The 20,906-nt window shown below is 35.9% G+C and overlaps 2 protein-coding genes across 9 annotated transcripts in view; both read left to right on the top strand.

Moving 5' to 3' along the window:
• LOC106052720 (uncharacterized) overlaps window positions 1–730 on the top strand; it is a 60,041-nt gene extending 59,311 nt beyond the window's left edge. For both annotated transcript variants that reach the window (XM_056017308.1, XM_056017309.1), the window contains one exon: window positions 29–730. The gene's annotated coding sequence lies outside the window, so the exon portion shown is untranslated. The remainder of the gene's footprint in view (window positions 1–28) is intronic.
• A 6,865-nt stretch (window positions 731–7,595) lies between these two features.
• Window positions 7,596–20,906, top strand: part of LOC106063595 (uncharacterized) — a 55,894-nt gene continuing 42,583 nt past the window's right edge. For 3 of the 7 annotated variants that reach the window (XM_056017401.1, XM_056017400.1, XM_056017399.1), the window contains exons 1-6: window positions 7,599–7,859; window positions 7,989–8,131; window positions 14,139–14,236; window positions 15,460–15,633; window positions 18,049–18,159; window positions 19,200–19,255. In XM_056017401.1, the coding sequence (XP_055873376.1) occupies window positions 7,775–7,859; window positions 7,989–8,131; window positions 14,139–14,236; window positions 15,460–15,633; window positions 18,049–18,159; window positions 19,200–19,255 (667 nt within the window). In that variant the 5' untranslated portion in view covers window positions 7,599–7,774. Of the gene's footprint in view, window positions 7,860–7,988; window positions 8,132–14,138; window positions 14,237–15,459; window positions 15,642–18,048; window positions 18,160–19,199; window positions 19,256–20,906 lie in introns of those variants that run through there. The other 4 variants (XM_056017404.1, XM_056017403.1, XM_056017398.1 and 1 more) reach the window with 3 other exon arrangements.

Here is a 20,906-nt window from a genome sequence, read left to right as displayed (position 1 = left end):
CCTTTTTTTTGCCTTTTTTTTTTTCCAGGGCAATCTTGTGATAGCTGAAAGTGTAGTTACTAGGCACAAAAGGACTATGGGCAATAAACTGGAAGATCTCCATAGAAACCTTGTGAGAGATTGCACGTTCAATGGTGACACAAATATAACAGTAATTACAGTTTTGTTGGGCTGCTGACGACTGAAGTCTTAGAGAAGAAATAGTTGCACAGCGAGTCATTTAGTAGAGAGAAAGAAAAGAAACAATCACACCTTCAGCTATGCCTTAGTCTGTTGGATCATTGGGGCACCACGCAAGATTTTTTTACCATGTTTCTCCATTCCTGTCTTTATCCTTGGATGTAACTTTTTTCAATATCAGGCCCTTTCATTCTTTAATGTTGTCTTCCCATCACTTTCTCTGTCTGCCTCTTCTCCTTTTTTCCCTGGTACTGTTCCCTGAAGATCCTGCTTTTTTTTTTTTTTTTAATTATAGTTAGCAGGTCATCATGGGGTCCAATCGCTGTAGTAACACTTGTCTCTAATCTGTTCGTTTGTGATGCGGTCTTTAAAGCAACACTATAGAGAGGAAACACACAAAGTGCAAGAGAGAAAGACAGAGAGAGTGTAGAGAAAAAAAAAAGAGAAAATTTTAAGAAAGTGGGAAATGAAAACCTGAGAGAGACGGGGGAATAAACAAATAATAAATGGTGATAAATATAAGGCTTAAGAAATAGAGAGATGAAAGTGGCTAGGGGTCAGGAAAAAAGTGGAAAAATATCGGACTATATTGACCAACGACAAATGAGAAAGTGGAAGAAATAGTGAAAGAAGAAAGAAATAGATAATGAGAGAGAAAGAGAGGGAGAGATGGAGAAAAGATAAAAAATAAAAGGTTAACGTAAACCTTACATTTTTTAAAAATTATCTCAGGAAAAGAAATTAATCTTAGGAAAAGAAATAATCTTAGGAAAAGAAATTAATCTTAAGAATAGAAACAATCTTAGGAATAGAAATTAATCTCAGGAAAAGAAATAATCTTGGGAAAAGAAATTAATCTTAGGAATAGAAATAATCTTAGGAAAAGAAATAATCTTAGGAAAAAAAAATTAATCTCAGGAAAAGAAATAATCTTAGGAAAAGAAATTAATCTTAAGAAAAGAAACAATCTTAGGAATAGAAATTAATCTCAGGAAAAGAAATAATCTTAGGAAAATAATAAATCTTAGGAAAATAAATTAAACTTAGGAAAGAAATAATCTTAGGAAAAGAAATTAATCTTAGGAAAAGAAATAATCTTAGGAAAATAATAAATCTTAGGAAAATAAATTAAACTTAGGAAAGAAATAATCTTAGGAAAAGAAATTAATCTTAGGAAAAGAAATAATCTTAGGAAAATAAATTAATCTTAGGAAAAGAAAAGTCCTAGACTAAGTCATAATAAAGAAAATATATCACTTAACACAAAAAAAAAACAGGCCATTTATTCTCTGGTCATTGTCCTAGGCTGAATTGATGTGTTACTTGAACATATTCCAATCCATATTTTCAACTTGCTATCAATTACAGACTTGTAAATACCAGAACTATTGCATGATGTCTTTCTTGTAAACATTTATTAAACATGTTATTTAACACTTCATAATCTTCCGTGTTGTTTGCATCACTAAGTTTAATCTCGGCATAGTTGAATTTTCAATTGGGATTGTTAATTAAAAAGGTGTCGACCTTTTTTAGTTCACTTACTTTTAATACTAAAGACTAAACACATGAGTCCGGTGTGATGGCCAAATTCTTTAGTGCCTAATATTTATATATAATGTACTACTATTATTTCCCTTCTATATATTCTGTATTTTTTTCTTATATTAACACGGGCACAAACAGAATCATCTTGTCGGAGAAATGTATAAATAACATGACAACACACTGAAAAAACATTTGTGTACTTTCTATCTTCTTTATTAAACTTCTCCAAACTAAACATTTACGTAGACTTTCAATTTCAATACCGACTTGACTTAAATCTCTTGAGAATATTCACCTTTTTACTCTATACAACCTTACTTTGGATGTGCTGTGAGTTATGTATTTGTACACAATGGAATAGTACGCTGATGGGGGATCTTAAAGAGCTATTGTATGTGAATATAAAGGCCAATATGGTAGCATTTTTTTTGTTTTTCACGATATAAAAAAATCCCATTTCAAGTGTTATTTAGTGATACCAAATACTTTTTAAAAAATCATGAATGGAATTATTCATCAGCTAACCATGCAGGCTACGTACTAGTAGATGTGCATTACAGGACGTAAACCCAGCCTTCACTCTATCAAACTTAGCATCATGATTTTGAGAATGTGTATAATTTGATCCCCATCAGATAGCATGTATTTCTGGGGCCAATTTCATAGAAATGCCTGGGCCGATTTTGGCACCCGGTCCGCCCCTGATCCATGTTCATTCACATGTACGACTATATTAACAATATAGATACGTATATGACATCTTATCTTATTCGAGATGAATCTAAATCTGGATCTTGATTTTTTTTTTAGTTTTAGGGCGCCTTTATTTATTTACCGTATAGATCTGGATATAAAATAGAGAAAATTCTACATATGATATATAGATCTAGATTAAATCTTCAAATACAAAAACAAAATTTAATAAAATACTCAGAAAGACACAAAGACAAAGGTACATTCCTCATCCCATATGCTAGGACAAATTTGTACAAATACTCCTTCTTCCCTAGTGCTATTAGAGCATGGAACGGGTTGCCTGAGCTAGCCAGGAAAACCAGTGATTTGGCAGAATATAAGTCATTGGTTAATATGCATGACTGAATGCATGACGCGTAGGACGTAATCATCTACTTTTTTGAAGTAACGTCCGTATTATATAAGATAAGATAAAATAGATCAAATTATATATATATGTCAACTATTGACTATATATCTATTTTATCTAAAATAAAATCTTTTTTTTTTTTAAATGAAATTCAATTTAAAAATTGATTTGGACTATCATTATCTTACTGCGTCAATGCATAGATTCAATTATACTTCCAATACAAGTTGGGTTAGCTCTAGTGGTTGTTAATTACTCTGATTATAGTCATCTACTTTATATAAACAGTAATAGGGTTTGTTGCTGAACATAAAAATTATATGTGTCAGACGCGAATTACAAAAGTCATTTCTCTATAGAAGAAGTTACGAATACAACCACAGACCTATATATACTACAATAAATATAGGTTTTTGATTGCTAGTTACGATTTATTTAGGTAGGTGCTGTTTTACTATTACATACCAAGTATTAGAGTTTAGAAAAACCCAGGTTTGTTTCTTGTGCAACGCTATTAGCTAACACCTCATATCATCTCTCCATTAGTATATTTAGATCTATAATCTAATTCTAGTCTAGATCTATATATAAAAATCGAATAGATCTAGTAATAGTATAGATTCTATCTTGAGACTAGATTACCGAGTCTAGCCTATGCTATGCCTATAGTCAGTTTTTATTAGAAAAAAGTCTAGATATTGTTACGTATTCCTGAATTTTCTGGCTAGATGTATTAGTTGGCACACAAATAAAAACACAGCAAAGAACTTGACGACTAAACTTTCAGTTTCATATAACTTTAATGACTATTAACTCTAACAATTCGTTACTGTAACATGTAGCGTAGAAGACTGTACAATATCTGTCAGTTTACAGTTAGCTATACTTCGTTGCAATTCATCTCTTCACTTCGTTGCAATTCATCTCTTCTCAACTTTCCTCGAGCCGTATTCCACAGAACAGACCAACGACACACTTCCCAGTGTCGCTCCAGGTCTCCCAAAGCTGAACCAAGTCGTACTCAAGTCTACCGAATCAGAGCCGCACACGTCTTACATCGACTGTATCGACTGTAACGGCTCAAGTCCACTGTAGTTCGCTGTATAGACTGTATAGACTTTAACGACAGTAGTCCACTCCAGTTAACTCTACCCTAGTTAACTTGCATCGAGTCGTACACATTTCTCTTCCACAGAGCCGCACATGTCTTACATAGTCTGTATCGACTGTAACGGCTCACTCACGACTCCATACGACTGACTTTCACATTAACTCTCTGGCTTATATAGAGTCCCTAATCGCTTGTCCAAAGTTGCACAAATACGGCTAGTATCCTCTGGAATAACACGTGAGGAAACGTCACATCCTGTCTTTGTTTATACATGTAGATTCCAGAAAACATCGGCTGCATTGTCATCTTGCCGGGGTCACAAGTTGTGACCTCTATCTGTCACTGGGCATTGCTAGTAGGCCTACCTTCTGGAATAGCACGTAAGGACACGTCACATCCTGTCTTTGTTGATACACGTACATTCCAGAGAAAACCCGCTGCTGTGTTATCTCGCGGGGTCATACGTTGACCTCTACCTATCACTGTCATTTGTAACAATATTAATAAAGACTAAAGTTTTTTAATTATTAGATATAGACATAAGACATACGTTTACTATAGGGCCTACTCTATACTTAATCTACTAAACTAGAGATCTATCTATAGATCTATCTATAATCTAGTCAATCTAGATGTATACAATATTCATTAAAATACTTCTACTTATAATGACTTATTTAATAAGTTAGTACTTAGACCTATTATAGTTTATTAATAGATTTACTTTTCAATGCCTAGACCTAATAATAAAATTGCGAATGATGTCTATAATGACTGATTTTTTTTTTTATATAATAATAGGCCTACTAAATCTAGGTCTAGACCATAGACATAAATAAATATAGACTTGCCGATTAAAGAGTTTTATGAAACGAAAATTTGTGACTTGCAATTTTGTGTACTTTATTATACAGCATTTATGAGCAGTATAAAAGTTAAGTATTCATATCTATTTCAGCCACACACCTATATATATATAGAAATCAGGTATACACATTAGGAGAAAAACGACCCCTTTACTCAAGAAAAATTTAAGAAACTAGAACAGACACAAAATAAACAGTGACATTCATAACAAAATAATATTCAAAATTGATTAGAGTAACACCTTTTTAAGTAATCATTTAAAGTTTAAAATCACTACAATTTTTTTCAACAATTATTTTGTGTATGAAATTGTGTATCGGAAAATTCCGGGTACATGAAATAAGCTAGTCCTAAAAACACAAATCTTGGGTAAAATACTCATCAAATAAAGTACTGTAAATGTGTAGTTTCACGCGCTAGTTTCAGGTCTTTTCTTTTTATAGCCTCTATCGGGTTATATCCCAACTACCCGTATTTTTGTGCAGCATTTTTTTCTCTATCAGGTACACTTAAAATTATAGCATAATAATGTCAGTTTAATTTAAAAAGAGAACTGAAAAATACAAAGATATATACTGAAAAAAGCGACTTTCGGCCCAATACTTTTTAATCAAAGAAACGAAATGGACTAGTCCAACAAACCCTGTTACGTTGATTATAGTTACCTACTATATATGAACAACATATTAAAAAATGAACATTAACAAAGAGATTAAATTCAGGTTGTAAAAGTTTTTCAAAATAAAATAATAATAATAAATTAGAGCTTTTATATAGCGCTTCTTTTATGCTTATAGCATGCTCAGAGCGCTTTGGTCCAATCTCATTTGTGAGACAAGTTAGAAGAGCGGTTATCCGGGAAAAGGTTTTTCCGTGCTTTAGGCGCCCAATTAACACAATGCTCGAGTCGGGTGTCGAACCTCGTAGATAGCTAAGACAAGCCAAGTTCAAGCGTACTTAGCCTCTCGACCACGTTTCCCAGTTAGCATATAACTATCAGCCATGGCTTTTTTTTATGATGTAGGACTTAAAGGGTTAACATATTTAGTGTATCGCACGATTGGTGTTACTTTTATCAACCCACTGGCGACTAATGCGTTTGAGTTGCTTCCAATGCATGTTGCATAATTAAGGTTGACAATCGTCTTACAATAGCCAGAGGCGCTTTTGGTCGCCTCAGACTGAGATTATTGCGGAATAGGTCTCTTAACCTGGCTACAAAAAATGAATAATTATAAAGCAGTGGTTCTCGATACACTTTTGTTTGGGTCTCAAACCTGGGTGCTCTACCGAAGGTATTTATGGCTCCTCGAACGCTTCTATTAAAGGTGGCTTCGCTTTTTTTATGGGCATTTGCTGGCTAGACTACATTACAAATAACAATGTTCTGCTGGAGGCTGGTGTGGACAGTATATAAGCACTAATTACCATTCGACAGCTGCGCTGGGTCGAACACTTATCCCGCATGGTATTTAGTGTAGGCTGGGTGCAGCACCTCAAACAGCCCAAGAGAGTTGACAACACTCAGTGTGATAATCCACCAGATGATATCAAATATAAATATCAATATTACACTACAGTGGATCCCTGGACACATTGGCATCATGGGAAATGAAAAGGCAGATAAGCTATCAAAGGCAGGTTCATCTATGGAACAACCAGATAGACCTGTTAACTACCTCACCCTAAGGTCAATGTTAGTCAACAATCACAAAGAGGAGTGGCTCAACCAATGGGCATCAGGAAACACATGCAGAGCCATGTACAGAGAAATGTCTACGCCTAACAAACTGGACAGTATTAACTTCCTTCCCCGCAAAGAACAATCTACAATCTTCCAACTAAGAACAGAACACACACCACTATTAAATTACCACCTGAACAAAATAAACTCCACACAACTACCCCTTAGCAGACATTGCGCCCACCCCTTTGAAACCGTAAACCATATCCTCTTTGAATGCCCCTCCCTAATCCACCTTAGGCAGACCCTACTTCCACTACAGCCCAACATAACCAACACCCTGTACGGCAGTGCTGAACAACTGAAGAAAACAGCTCACTTTTTTTCCTTGGCACAGTCTGCAAAAGAGCTCACAGCTCAGCAGCAATAAAGCTGGCTAGAAGAAGAAGAATCCCGCATGGTAGACGACCTCATGCCATAGGCGTTTTTTTTTCGAGCTTTGATGAAGTAACAGAGGTTGTCCATGAAAGCGCTACAAAGATCAACTCTGGAGCCATTTTGCCCTCACTGGCATAGAGGACATTAGCTGGCAGCAGATGGCCTCTGAAAAAGACTGTGAGAGAGCTCTCACAAAGGGTGCGGGAGACACATTTGAGATTCATTGAAAAGCCATTTTTGATGACATGCGCAGAAGACGGAAAGAAAGCTTAAATAGACCACCAGAAAATAGCGGCTTTGTCTGCACGAGATGCGGGAAAATATATAGGTCTGAACAGGGTCTGCATCGTCATTTTATCCTTTATATTCGGAATCAAAGACATTTCCATTATTATAAAATGGTGATATAATGATGTAATTAATAGTACTCGTTGTTTTGTTAAAAACATTTAGAAAAGGGGCCTCAAAAGCATCTATTAAATTTGGCCCTGCAATCTGTTAGACCTGTCCTACTTTCATATATGTTAGAAGCCCTCCACACCAGCTAAGCTCTCTATTTATCCCTTTTTCATTCTGTCTATACGAACAGACAAGCAACAGCCAGACAAACATTGATTACGAATACACAAATATCCTAGAACCCAGAATCTTCTAATTGCACATTTAAAGAGGAAGTCACTCTTTGAAAACTAATCTTAGTTGTATTTTAAAAGCACAATAGATCTAGATCTTTTTGATCATAGCATTTGTAGAATTATCAATAGGCTTAGACTAGAAGTTGGTTCAATATATGTAGATCTAGACCTAAATTACTGGTCTACTTATACAGAATTCTCTGACAATGTTGCCAAAGCTAGGCCGGTCATTACTCAACGAGATATATTATTTAATCTTCGCGTGGTCTCTTTTATTTCTTGTGAAGTTTGGTAAGTATTAGCCAGAGGTCTGGAGTTTGAATCTAAATTGAAGCTAAAACCTATCATTGTCAAACTAAAGCTATACATATAAATAGTAGGCATATATACATATATTTTTGGCATGGTTCCGTTCAAAAGGTGATACAGGTGATAGTGGACTACAGATCCGTCATAATGGTACCACATTTTTAATAACGATTCCGAACTTGCCCTACCTACAGAGAGACTCATTCATAAGTCTGTGTATGACATCCACGGTAAAACCAGAACTTGAAAATAAAGTAAGCTAATCTATGTATCTATCTATGTATCAATCTATCTATCTATCTATCTATCTATCTATCTATCTATCTATCTATCTATCTATCTATCTATCTATCTATCTATCTATCTATCTATCTATCTATCTATCTATCTATCTGTCTGTCTGTCTGTCTGTCTGTATCTCTCTCTCTCTCTCTCTCTCTCTCTCTCTCTCTCTCTCTCTATATATATATATATATATATATATATATATATATATATATATATATATCTCCATCTATCTATCCATCTATCTGTCTAACTAACTAACTATTTATCTATGTATCTATTTGTCTGTCTGTCTGCCTGTGTGTCACATCAACAGTAAAAGAACAAAAAAAGTAAGCTAATCTATCTATCTATCTATCTATCTATCTATCTCTCCCCCCACCCCCGCAAAAAATGTATATATGTGTATTTGTGTATGCGTCTATGTGTGCGTGAGTGTGTGTGTACATAAGTAATTTTTATTACATTCAGACCATTCTTTTGGAAGTTTTTTATTGTACCCTAGAATAGGTTCTGCCTGGAGTAGGGGGAAAATGTAGACTTCCCGCTATTTTCAGAAAGAGGGTCTGGAGGAGCGATATGAGCCTCCTCAGCGCGAGGCGGAACCCCGCCGCCAAGCACTATTTCCGGTATGGAAAGCCAACAATATGCATATTCTGAGGTATCTACAGTGCATTTTCCTGCTATTAAAAAGTTTTATTTCAAAAACCTAATGTGTTATTCCTACTGACTTAGATCCTACCGCGTCGTTCGGCGCATTGAGTGGCAAGCTGCTTCCACAAAAATCTATCACTGGTAATGTCTGAAGCCTCTTCCCACTTTCTCTGAGGACCTCCATGAAAGTGTGGGGCCAAGCAGGGCCGGACTTAGGCCACTGCAACCTATGCAAACGCAGTGTGCCACGCACTATCATAGGCCCCGCCCCAAGTCTAGGTGTAAATTATTAAATTAAACCATTTTAACTTATTATTAAAGAGTTTCCTAGAATTCTCCTGAAATTGAACAATCTACAAAGAAGTAATGAAAATCTCCATAAATTATTAAAATCTTCTTAAATGTCAGGCAAATCTCTTTAAAAATAAACAAGATTACAAAGAGAGTTTGTGTTATCACTCAAACTCAAAGGCGGCCCCCATCAAATTCACCAATGGACGAGAAATATATTCAATACATAGTCTTGTTTTGATGGTTTAAAGAAATTGTTTAAAGAAATTGTTTAAAGAAATTGTACAAATTTGGCGTTATTTTTTACATTTAAGCAAACAGTGCAACACGTCGTCTTTGATAATACTCTTCTAAATCTTCTAGAATAAGTAGAGTATCGTTACGTGATCACCTAAGATCAGCATGGAAACCTCCCGATACAGTGTCGCACCTACTGCGGTAGCTCAGTGTGTCACCCCTCCCCATCAGCGTTCTTAAAATATGTTCCAATAAACACTATTGCTTGCTAGTTTTTTTTTGTTCAACCAATACAGTGATCTGATTACCTAAATCCCAATGTTTATTACATTTATTCAAATTTGATTGCAAATTGTGCAATAATATTTGATTCAAATTACAAACGGACTTAACATCATATGAACATGTTTCCTTTGTTATAATTTAAGACAGAAATGGTATAACTTTGTGCTGTATCATTTACACTTAAACTACTATCTGGATGTGTCTAGGCATATTTGGGCATATAACTAGAAATTTTATTTTTCCCATGTGTCCGCTTTTACTAAGTTATAATTTTTCCAACTTGGTTGTCACTACCAAAATGGTGTCGACCGGTGCAAACCGCACCCCTACCTCCCCCTCCCCCTATTGACGCCACTGCTCAGAGATATATCTCGAGATTTTATTATTATCTTTTTCAATGTGTCTGCTTCTGCCAAGTTATGATTTTGCCAACTTGGTTGTCACCCCAAAAATGGTTTCGGCCGGTGCGGACCGCACCCCTCGAATCCACTCCCCCTAGCCACTGCTCCAAGATATTTCGATATTTTATTATTATCCTTTCCAATGTGTCTGCTTCTTCCAAGTTATAATTTTTCCAACTTGGTTGCCACCTTTAAAATGTGTCGACCGGTGCGGATCGCACCTTCGCCTCGCACCCCCCTATTACGCCACTGCTCCTAGATACCTACTTCTTCCCAACATTTAATAAACTCTCGATAATTGTATTTTTTTAGAAGTCAAGTGACGTCATCTTTATTTGTTTCTTTCAGCCTATAACTCTTCTAAAAAGTCTCATCTCATTAGAATAGATTTATTTAGATTTATTAATAGATTTACTTTTTGTGTCTTATTTCGTTGATTTTACATTATTCTTATTATATATTGTTATGACTTTGCCATGCGCACCGCCATCCAAGATAGTGCAGAAAGAAGGTGCGCACTATCAGTGACCAGACAAGTCGGATGTTGACATAAAGAGACAAACGATTTCCGCCCAAGGAGAGAGCCAATATGGAGAGATTGTGCCTAAGAAAGATGATGTTTTATGAAATTGTGATGTTTTGTAAATAAAGATATATGTGCCTCGTTGAGTTGCCTCACTTAAGTTATTACAATTGGTGTCAGAAGTGGGATTATAGGCAACTCAACGAGAGGAGGTAGGATTTACAATGGCAGCTTTGAAACGATTAGACCAACTCTCGGTTAGAGAGCTTAGGAAGGAACTTCGTTACCGATATGAGATAATTAGTGGTACCAAGGAGGTGCTTACAGCTTGCCGTACTTATTTGAAATTAAATCGGAGATTCATGAGCTTATTGGCAAGATAAATGAAGGTATTGATGCAATTTGTGAACAAATTAACAGTATAGGGAAAAAGGTAGATAAAATGGTGTCTCGAGTAGACTCGTTGGTAAAGGAGAAGTTGCCTGTAGACTCGTTGGTAAAGAAGTTGCGTGGTCAAGACTGTGGCTGCACAAACAGTGGTGACGGAGACGCTGGGAATTGGTGCGCCGTCTGTGTCTGTGTTGTGGGCAAGTCTTGTGGTTGTGACTTTCAAGACGAGAAACGTGACGACGATTGCTGTGATGATCTCAACGAGTTGTACCGAATCGAACTGAAAGTGACAAATGAAGTAACTGAAGACTGTTACTTGCCTGAAGCGTTTGTTCCTGTTGTACCTGTTACCAGTACCTTAACTGAAGTCTGTTACGTGCCTGAAGCGTTTGTTCCTGTTGTACCTGTTACCAGTACCTTAACTGAAGTCTGTTACGTGCCTGAAGCGTTTGTTCCTGTTGTACCTGTTACCAGTACCTCAATGAGCCGGACGGAGCAAGACAACGTTGGGTCTGCGTTCAAGCCTGTTGCTATGGACCTTAAAGACCTCTGCCTATCTGTCGGTTCTCACGAGGGAAATTCGAAGCTTGACAACTGCATCCAGAAGATTAGCATGAACTGTACGTGCGGCGCATCACACATAGAATTTAGATGCCAAGAAAACCACCAACAGGGCATATGTACTTCTACCATCATCATCGACATTGGCATAGATGAATGTCAATCAAACCACTCTATATCTGAGCTGTCAAGAGGAAGACATTTTCCACTTGAACCTGAAGAGACCTATCTTCTGGACGTAAGAATGTTGTCTGAGGATGACTGCGGTGCATTGTACTTTGCTTGCAACGTGGCTGCAAGCGAACCTGCGGCTCCCTTGAGAGGCGTCTGTCGGGAAGGTCTGCTGAGACAGCGTGTCCGATCAACGGCTGTGCTGAAGAAAACAGTGCTCGACCCTATATCTTTGTGTGGCAAACGGTCACGTCATTATCGCAACAACAGCCTGGTCAACTGGAGAAAGAGAAAGCGGCACTGGAGGAAAACAATGCGGATGGCCTCGTGGGGAACACGCTCCTTGCCGCCTGTGGCTCCCACTGATCGACCTCCACCTGAACTGTCAAACCTCAGCTGCAGTGTTTCTTTTCGGGACGAAAAGTGCTAAGACGGGGGCAATGTTATGACTTTGCCATGCGCACCGCCATCCAAGATAGTGCAGAAAGAAGGTGCGCACTATCAGTGACCAGACAAGTTGGATGTTGACATAAAGAGACAAACGATTTCCGCCCAAGGAGAGAGCCAATATGGAGATGCTGTACTCAAGGCAGATGCCCTTTGTGTTTGTCATGTCTCTATGTAAATAAACGTCTATGTCCTCGTTGAGTTGCCTCACTTATTAATTTTATCTTAAGTAGATAAGGTAGGCCACGTTTAATCATAGGCCCCGCGCGAATTCTATGTGTAAATTATTAAATTAAACCATTTTAACTTATTTTCAAAGGGTTCATGGAATTCTCCTGAAATTGTTGAAATATACGAAAAAGTCATAAAAATCTCATGAAATTAATAAATCTTTTAAAAACGGATGCAAATCTTCTTAGAAACTGACAACATCGTCATTTCTGTGTGTCATTTAATATGGACAACGTCAATCCTACTCACGATTAAAAAAAAAAGGCATAGTCCGCTTTCAATTAATAAAAATGTAATAGTAAGACGAATTTTAACCACAAATTTAAATTCTTAATTTACTTTATAGTTTCTGACATACAAATATAGATCTAAATCTAGCGATATTATGTTAGTTGATAGTAAATCTGAAAGTCAGATCTGAATATTTATCGGCTTTTTGTTGGAGAGCTATTATCTACTGTATTATCTACTGTAGATGGCTTGTAAAGTTAATTTGACAGTAATTGTGTACTTTTTAAAAGTCTGAATAAAATGCAAATTTATTTTCTAATACAAAATCTTTGGCCCCGCGCAATCAATTTCGCATAGGGGCCCGCAATCTGTAGGACCGGCCCTGTGTGTATGTATGTGTGTGTGTATGTATGTATGTATGTATGTATGTATGTATGTATGTATGTATGTATGTATGTATGTATTATGTATGTATGTATGTATGAATTTACGTATGTATGTATGTATGTATGTATGTATGTATGTATGTATGTATGTATATATCTATGTATGTATGTATGTATGTATGTATGTATGTATGTATGTATGTATGTGCCGATTGAAATCAAATCCGTTTGACCAATCTTGATAAAACTTTGCATAAATGTTCCTTGGGTACTAACTTAGACCATAGTGCATGTATTGTAGCCCTAAAACAAATTAAGATCCTCAAAAAAGAGGTTGACCAACTCTATGAAAGACGAAAGTATTTTAAGTTCATCGATCTCGGCCAAGTTTACCATGTATAAACCGAAAGCGTCTATATCTAGATCTAATTTTAAAAACTACACTTTGCACATATAGTTTTTTTTACTTTGACACACAAAAATTATAAAATATAGTCTATTGATTTTATTATTTAATAAAATAAACCTTCAAATTTGTGTTTCAAAAGCATTTTTACATAAATTCGTTCATTATTTCTTCGAATGAAGAATTCCTGACGTACTCTCTTTCATTAGCTGCGAAGCTCTGTTGACATAGGCCTACATTGTAATAGCTCCATTCATGAATCGCGCAGAATAAACTCTCTATCCAAGCCAATATTTAACTCTAGATTAGTCTAGATATAGATCTATCTCTAACTCAAGATCCAATTCAATGATGTTAGATCTACTTTATACTTTAACACATGAACATACAGAATAAAGTATATTACTATACTACTATTTTTACATTCACACATTTGCTTTACCTATAACATTATTATTTCTTTTAGTTGTTTACAAAACACTATCAGTGACTATATCGACAGTGATACGCAAATTGCATGACGCGTAGGACGTAATCATCTTCTTTTTTGAAGTAACGTCTGTATTATATAAGAAGATAATTAAGACCCGCGGGCCGCGGTCAATATATGTATTCCGACACTGGCAAAGAATCGAGTTCAGTAATACACTCTAACACTGGCAAAGATGTATATATATATATATATATATATATATATATATATATATGTGTGTGTGTGTGTGTGTTGTATTATAAATATATATGTATGTGTATCTCCTCTAGGTAGAAGTATCTTACGATGGCAAACGGTTAGATGTTGCGTATATCGGGACTCATAGTCGTCTACAAACTGAAAATATAAAATTATATGGGATGGACATGTGAGTAAACAAGTTTTCTCCCTTTGAAAGTGTATTTGTTAATTATTTCACGATTACCTCCCTTTCTCTCACTTTCCACTGTCCCTATTTCTTCCTTTTTTTTTTCCGCACTCTTTCTATTTTTTTTTTTCTAATATATCTCCCCTAACCTGAGGACTGTGTGAGTATTCTAAACGGGAAGGGAGGGGGTCTCCACCTTTATTCTCTTTTTGTTCTTTCTCTTCGTGAAGAAAATTTTTGTGTAAGCTTTCTGTTCGCCAACAAATTAATGTTAAATGTTAACTTTTGTTTTAGCTCTGTCTCTCTCTCCGTTTCTCCTCCATCTTTTATTGAGTCTTACTCTCCAGTGTTTGCCTTCGTCTTAGTACAGGTTTAGGAGCTGTTTAAGTTGTTCAATAGCTGATCTCTCTCTCTCTCTCTCTCTCTCTCTTAGTACAGGTTTAGGAGCTGTTTAAGCTGTTCAATAGCTGATCTCTCTCTCTCTCTTAGTGCAGGTTTAGGAGCTGTTTAAGCTGTTCAATAGCTGATCTCTCTCTCTCTCTCTCTCTCTCTCTCTTAGTGCAGGTTTAGGAGCTGTTTAAGCTGTTCAATAGCTGATCTCTCTCTCTCTCTCTTAGTGCAGGTTTAGGAGCTGTTTAAGCTGTTCAATAGCTGATCTCTCTCTCTCTCTCTCTCTCTCTCTCTCTCTTAGTGCAGGTTTAGGAGTTGTTTAAGCTGTTCAATAGCTGATCTCTCTCTCTCTCTCTCTCTCTCTTAGTGCAGGTTTAGGAGCTGTTTAAGCTGTTCAATAGCTGATCTCTCTCTCTCTCTCTCTCTCTCTCTCTCTCTCTCTCTTAGTGCAGGTTTAGGAGTTGTTTAAGCTGTCCAATAGCTGATCTCTCTCTCTCTCTCTCTCTCTAGTTTTCTCTACTTTTTTCTCTCTCACTCTACCTTTTATTCTTCCTCCCACTCTCTATTTCTCTCTTTAAACCTCTCTCTCTCTCTCCCTCACTCTTTCTTCCTCATTTTCTCTCTATCCTCCAACTTAATCTGCCTCCCTCTTTCTGCCAGTCTTCCCTTTTTTTTTTCCTTAAATTCTCTACTTACTATTTCCCCCTCCTTCTCTCTCCCTCTCCCCTAATCGTTGCCAGTTACAACACACATAATGTCAATTTTTATGTATACATAATTTTTAAAGCATTTTATTTGTTATTTATTTTTTATTTTTTTTTGCGAATTTACAGCAAGGAAAACAGCCGTGTATTGTCATGGTGGGTTGAACCTTTTATAATCACAAGCAGATACCCCATATTTTTATCAGTCTTTGTGGTCAATTATGCTGATCAAACCAGCACGGCTTCTTTTCAAGCTTTGCCTATGGAGTCGTGGGGCAGAAGCTACGTCATCGTTACACTAAAGTAAATGTGTAAGCTTTTTTGATCTACACACAAACACACACACACACACATACACATATATAAACACGCTGCTATTTAGAAATTTAGGAATTAAAAAAGTATTCTTCTTCTTAAAACTGTCAGGTAGAGTTAAGCCTTCTTGGAACTCCAGGCCGGCAAAAGTGAACAAGAGCTATATATATATACTAGCAGGATAATACCCGCGGTACTTGGGGTACTATTGATCTAGTGCATTGGATTTAGATCTAGTCTATGTGAGACATGTCGAATGTTTACTTAAAATTGTTTACTTTAGCCACGAGAATAAAAGTAAGAGTATGAAAATGAGTTTACACATTTTGCCTATTTATTAAAAAGTCTCGGTTTTACATAAAGATGAATTTAGGTATTTAAAAAATTACTTTAGTAAACGTAAACTGATCGAGGAACACTTATGCCAAATTTTATCAAGATTTGTCAAACGGTTTTGATTTCTACGCGGGGCATACATACATAAATACGCCTTAATTTTGGCTTTATGTAATAGATGGAGGAGATAACTCCTCTAACAAAAACATTTTTTTTTTTAAGTTATAAAAAGTTTCCATTTGTCTCCCTTTCTTAACTTTCTTCTGTCCGCGTTCATGGGATGTTCCATAATGATTATATTTCCTTCAATAACATGGACTAGAATATGACGGTGCATTATTAATTAAATTTTCTTAACGACGTGATTAGATCTTTGCCATAGAAACGTTTCATCCCGCAATGGTATTACAAAGCAAAAAGACGGACAGTTACTCACATCTCATGTATACCAGTTATTTAAAAACGGAGATGTCATCTGCAACATTTATAAAATAAAAAATAAAAAATAGAAAGGACTATCAATTAGAAAAATATACCTTCAATAAATAATGTTACCTTCACAATAAGTACTCTCCGTATCTATTAAAATAGCTCATGTCAGATTAATAAAGGTATCAATCAACATAGAAAACCAGAGCTGCTTTCCAGGGTATTGGGAGTCGACCCCTTAGTAAGATTGTGACAGAGCGTCGCGTGAGGTTTGCGGGACATGTTCTCCGACAAAATGAATTAGGCATAAGAAGAGTTGCGATGACATCCTAGTACAACTTGGCGTCACACATTCATGGAGATCCTCAGAGCAGGTAGGAAGAGGCTTCAGACATTAGGCCTACCAGTGACAGATTTTTGTGGAAACAGCTTGACGGCAAATGCGCCGAACGAAGCGGGAGGGTCTAAGTCAGTAAGAATAGCACATTAGATTTTTTAAATTAAATTTTTTAATAGTAGGAAAATGCAGTGTAGATACCTCAGAATATGCATTTTATTGGCTTTCAATATCAGAAATAGTGCTTGGCTCCTAGCGCTCCCCCATTCTCCCTTGCTAGCAATGGCGGGGAGTGTACAATTTTCCCACTAACTCCAGGAAGAACCTATTCTAGGGCACAATAAGCGTCTTCCAAAAGAATGATGGGTCAGAATGTAATAAAGATTATATATACACACACACATACATACATATAAATATATTTCCCCCCCCCCGAAAAAAAATCCTGGCTACGCCCATGAAAGAGATTATTATTATTTTTTATTTAGAAAAACGGAGTGAAAGTGAAATATGGGATCTTCCAGTGGGAGGAGTTTAAGGGTTGCTCCTTTAGAGCGAGCAGTGAAAACAGTCCAGACATTAATATTGGACTATAAAACGATCAAAGACTGGTTAATTCAGCCACTGTATGGGGAGGCTTTAACTCTTTCTCTCCGTAATTATTTACCAGATTCTGGTGGAATCAACGCTGGTATCGTCAGTTAGGAGAGAAAGAGTTAATCCACAAAACAGAAAATGGAAAAACAGAAATGGAAAAGTGGTTTGAATGATGGGACAAGTCCCCAAAAGCACGCCCAGTCGGGAGCGCATGAGGCGCCCCGACCTAACTTCCCCGTGGTGGAGGCTGTCCAGGACTGAGCAAGCTATATAGCACAGTGCAGAACAAGCCACTTTGCTGTTGGTTCATATTTCTCACGGCTATGGCCAAATTTTGATTCACGGTGCTCCAGCTGCGGGGAAGAAGAGGAAACCATGCCCCATATTCTGTTTGACTGCCCCAGACTTGCTGATCTCCGTCTCGACAGGTCTGGGAAACCAAAAATATTCTTGACCTGTATGGTGGCCTGTATGCACTACGAAATACTGCACGGTTTTCTGTACAGGGCTTTTGCTGTGAATCTGAGCCTCTCAAACCATCACTCAAATGATGAGGATGATGATAAATGAGAAATATAGTGAATGAAGACAGATAGAAAAAGACTACGTAAAAGGGAGATAATTGTAAAGTAAAAAAAATAATTCAAGAGCTATCTCCCGTATATTTCTACTTAAGATTAATACGATGATATTTATGTACGCAGCCAACATCCTTCCCTTCACATAATGACTATCAGATATCAGGAAGCCTGGGTAGAATTGAAGTGCTCTGCCCCTTGCAGCTCTCACAACAACGGCTCAGTACAACTCTACAGGTATCTAGTAGACAAGAAAAACAGAACAAAAATAATTTAAATAAGATAAACATTTTAAATTTAAGAAAAAAGAACACAATATCTAAATTACTAAACTTCGAATATACTAACATAAAATATAAAAAAAAAAGAATAATAATATTTTCAATCAATTCGGGAATCGAATCTGTAACGCAGGACTTTCGAGTTGTTTTATTATTCGGCCGGTGTGGAATGTCTACTTTTGGTATATTCGGTATATGGACATCTAAATTTAACTCTTGATCTAAATAAAGTTTTGATTTAGATGTAAATCTATAATCTAGATGTAATCGTATATTAGATTTACGTAAAAATATAAGCAAAGCTTATAAACTTCAATTAAATTGAAGCACCTTTAAATGTACTGTTATAACATTATATCGGTACACTACCAGGCCATTTTTTTAACATTATTATTTTATTGAATAATTCCAATGATTGACCTTTAAATCTGCACTTGCTAGATGTGACAAAATGTTCAAGAACATAAATTATTAATTAGTTTAAACTTTTGAATCATCAATCATTAATACCATACATTCGGAAATTCCCGAACACGATCGTCATTTTAAGTACGCGATTGGTTCTTCCAAAACCGATGTTGGAGCTAGACCTAAAATCCTAGATCTAGAATCTAGATCTCTAGCCAAGTTTTAATCATAGACTACATATTACAATATATAGTCTATGGTTTTAATTGATTTTGATTTTTTTTCTTGAAAAAATAAAAACCGTCAATTAGTGTTTTAGCCCATCTTGTATGTCTAGAGCTAAAGTTATATCATTTGGAATATTATAAAATGCTTTAGATCAATACATTCGATTAACCAGACATTATTTCTCGAGGGTGGGGTGGGGGGGCTGAGCAGGAGAAATCGAAGTACAAAAAGTTCCACTGTCTTGCAATCAAACATTCGTTATTTATTAAGAAAAAAAAGTCGCTCTATAAGTTGTTTAAAGTAGGTAATTTCTTTTTAAAAGAGAATTTTTATTCTTTTTTTTTTATTCGGTTTCTACAGTTTGAGGGCAGTTACAGTCAATTTCTGTGCAGATAGCTACACTGGCAATCTTACTGGTAATTCTTACAGAAACTTGTTAAGCATTGTGTGAGTGTATCGACTAATTGGAACTAAGAAGGATGAAATAAAGTTTACTGCAATTCCTCTATTCAGCTTGCTAATTCTTTATAAATAGGAAACCAAAACATGCCTGGACGAGATTCTTGAAAACGGCTTGTTCTGTTGTCACAGATAAATATTAACATTAACATACTGTAGACGTTAATTAATAATAATAATAATAATAACGGTGACTGTGTTTATTAATCAACACCGATAACAGTAAACTCATGTGTACCTCAAGGAACAGTCTTAGATCCACTACTATTTTTAATTTACATAAAGGATTTACCAAAATTGCATTACTTCAGGAACAAAAGTCAGATTATTTGCAGACTATTGCATAATATATAGAACAATAAAAACAACACAAGACACAGATATTTTACAAAGAGAATTAGATGAATTACAGAAATGGGAATCAAATTGGAGCATGTCTTTCTACCCAGAAAAATGCCAGTTGTTAAGAGTAACAAAAAAAATATATACTAAAACAAATTAATTCCACTTATCTTATTCATGGCTAACCAGTAACACAGCCTAAAATCGCAAACTACCTAGGTGTTATAATAAATGAAAAAATGTTATGGAATCCACTTATTAATGAAACTATAAAAAAAATCAAACAAAGCGTTAGGGTTTATTAAAAGAAATTTCTATAAATCAAATAAGAACATAAAACTAAAATGTTATTTAACCTTGGTTAGGCCAATAATAGAATATGCATCCTTCGTTTGGGACCCCTCATTTCAAGAAAACATTAAGAAACTGAAACAGACACAAAATAGAGCAGTGAGATTCATAACAAACGAATATTCACATTTGACTAGAGTAACACAATTAGAGCTATTAGAGCATGGAATGGGTTGCCTGAGCTAGCCAGAAAAACCAATGACTTGGCAGAACTTAAGTCATTGGTTAATATGCATGACTAAATGCATGGCGCGAAGGACGTAATCATCTTCTTTTTTGAAGTAACGTCTGTTCCAATCCTTTGCTTTCGCACAAAACATAAACAACAAACACTGACGTAATATCATATAATATTAGCACATCCTTCCAGTTAAAGCTGTTATCACTTTTGCCTCACTCAGAGCAAGCATAACCATTGTTCGCCGGTGGTCGACTAAGATTTTGTTTTCAGCCTCTGTAAATTATCTTTTTTTTTCTTATACCGAAAAGCTTAAATAGGTAACATAAAAAAATGTCCAAGACTAACGAAAAGAAGAGTATACATATATGTACACTAAATCTAATGCTATAGACTAAATTTAACCATTGTGTTCTTCGTTGTTTTGGTCTGATTAGTTTTAAAAACATTTCGGTCAATCTGGGCTTCGTAATAGCTACTCAATTATATTGCTATGTACCTTTTTTTTCCAGTTATAGTTTATTTTCAATATTTGCGAACAGACATTCTTTGTCTTGATTACTTTCTCGGGTTGAAAGGCGCCATTTGTAATTGTGCAATGCGCCACTTTTAACACGTATGCCATAGGTTGGCCAACCCCGGTCTAACAAAATACCTCCACTTGTTTTAGGTCAGCAGCTGTTTCTAGAAGGGTATCAAAAGAGAGGCAGGTCCATTCTTTTACGTTGTTCAGCCAG

Source organism: Biomphalaria glabrata, chromosome 18 (genome assembly GCF_947242115.1).
Source record: "Biomphalaria glabrata chromosome 18, xgBioGlab47.1, whole genome shotgun sequence".
NCBI lineage: Eukaryota > Metazoa > Mollusca > Gastropoda > Planorbidae > Biomphalaria > Biomphalaria glabrata.
This window is presented reverse-complemented; position numbering and strand designations above follow the sequence as displayed.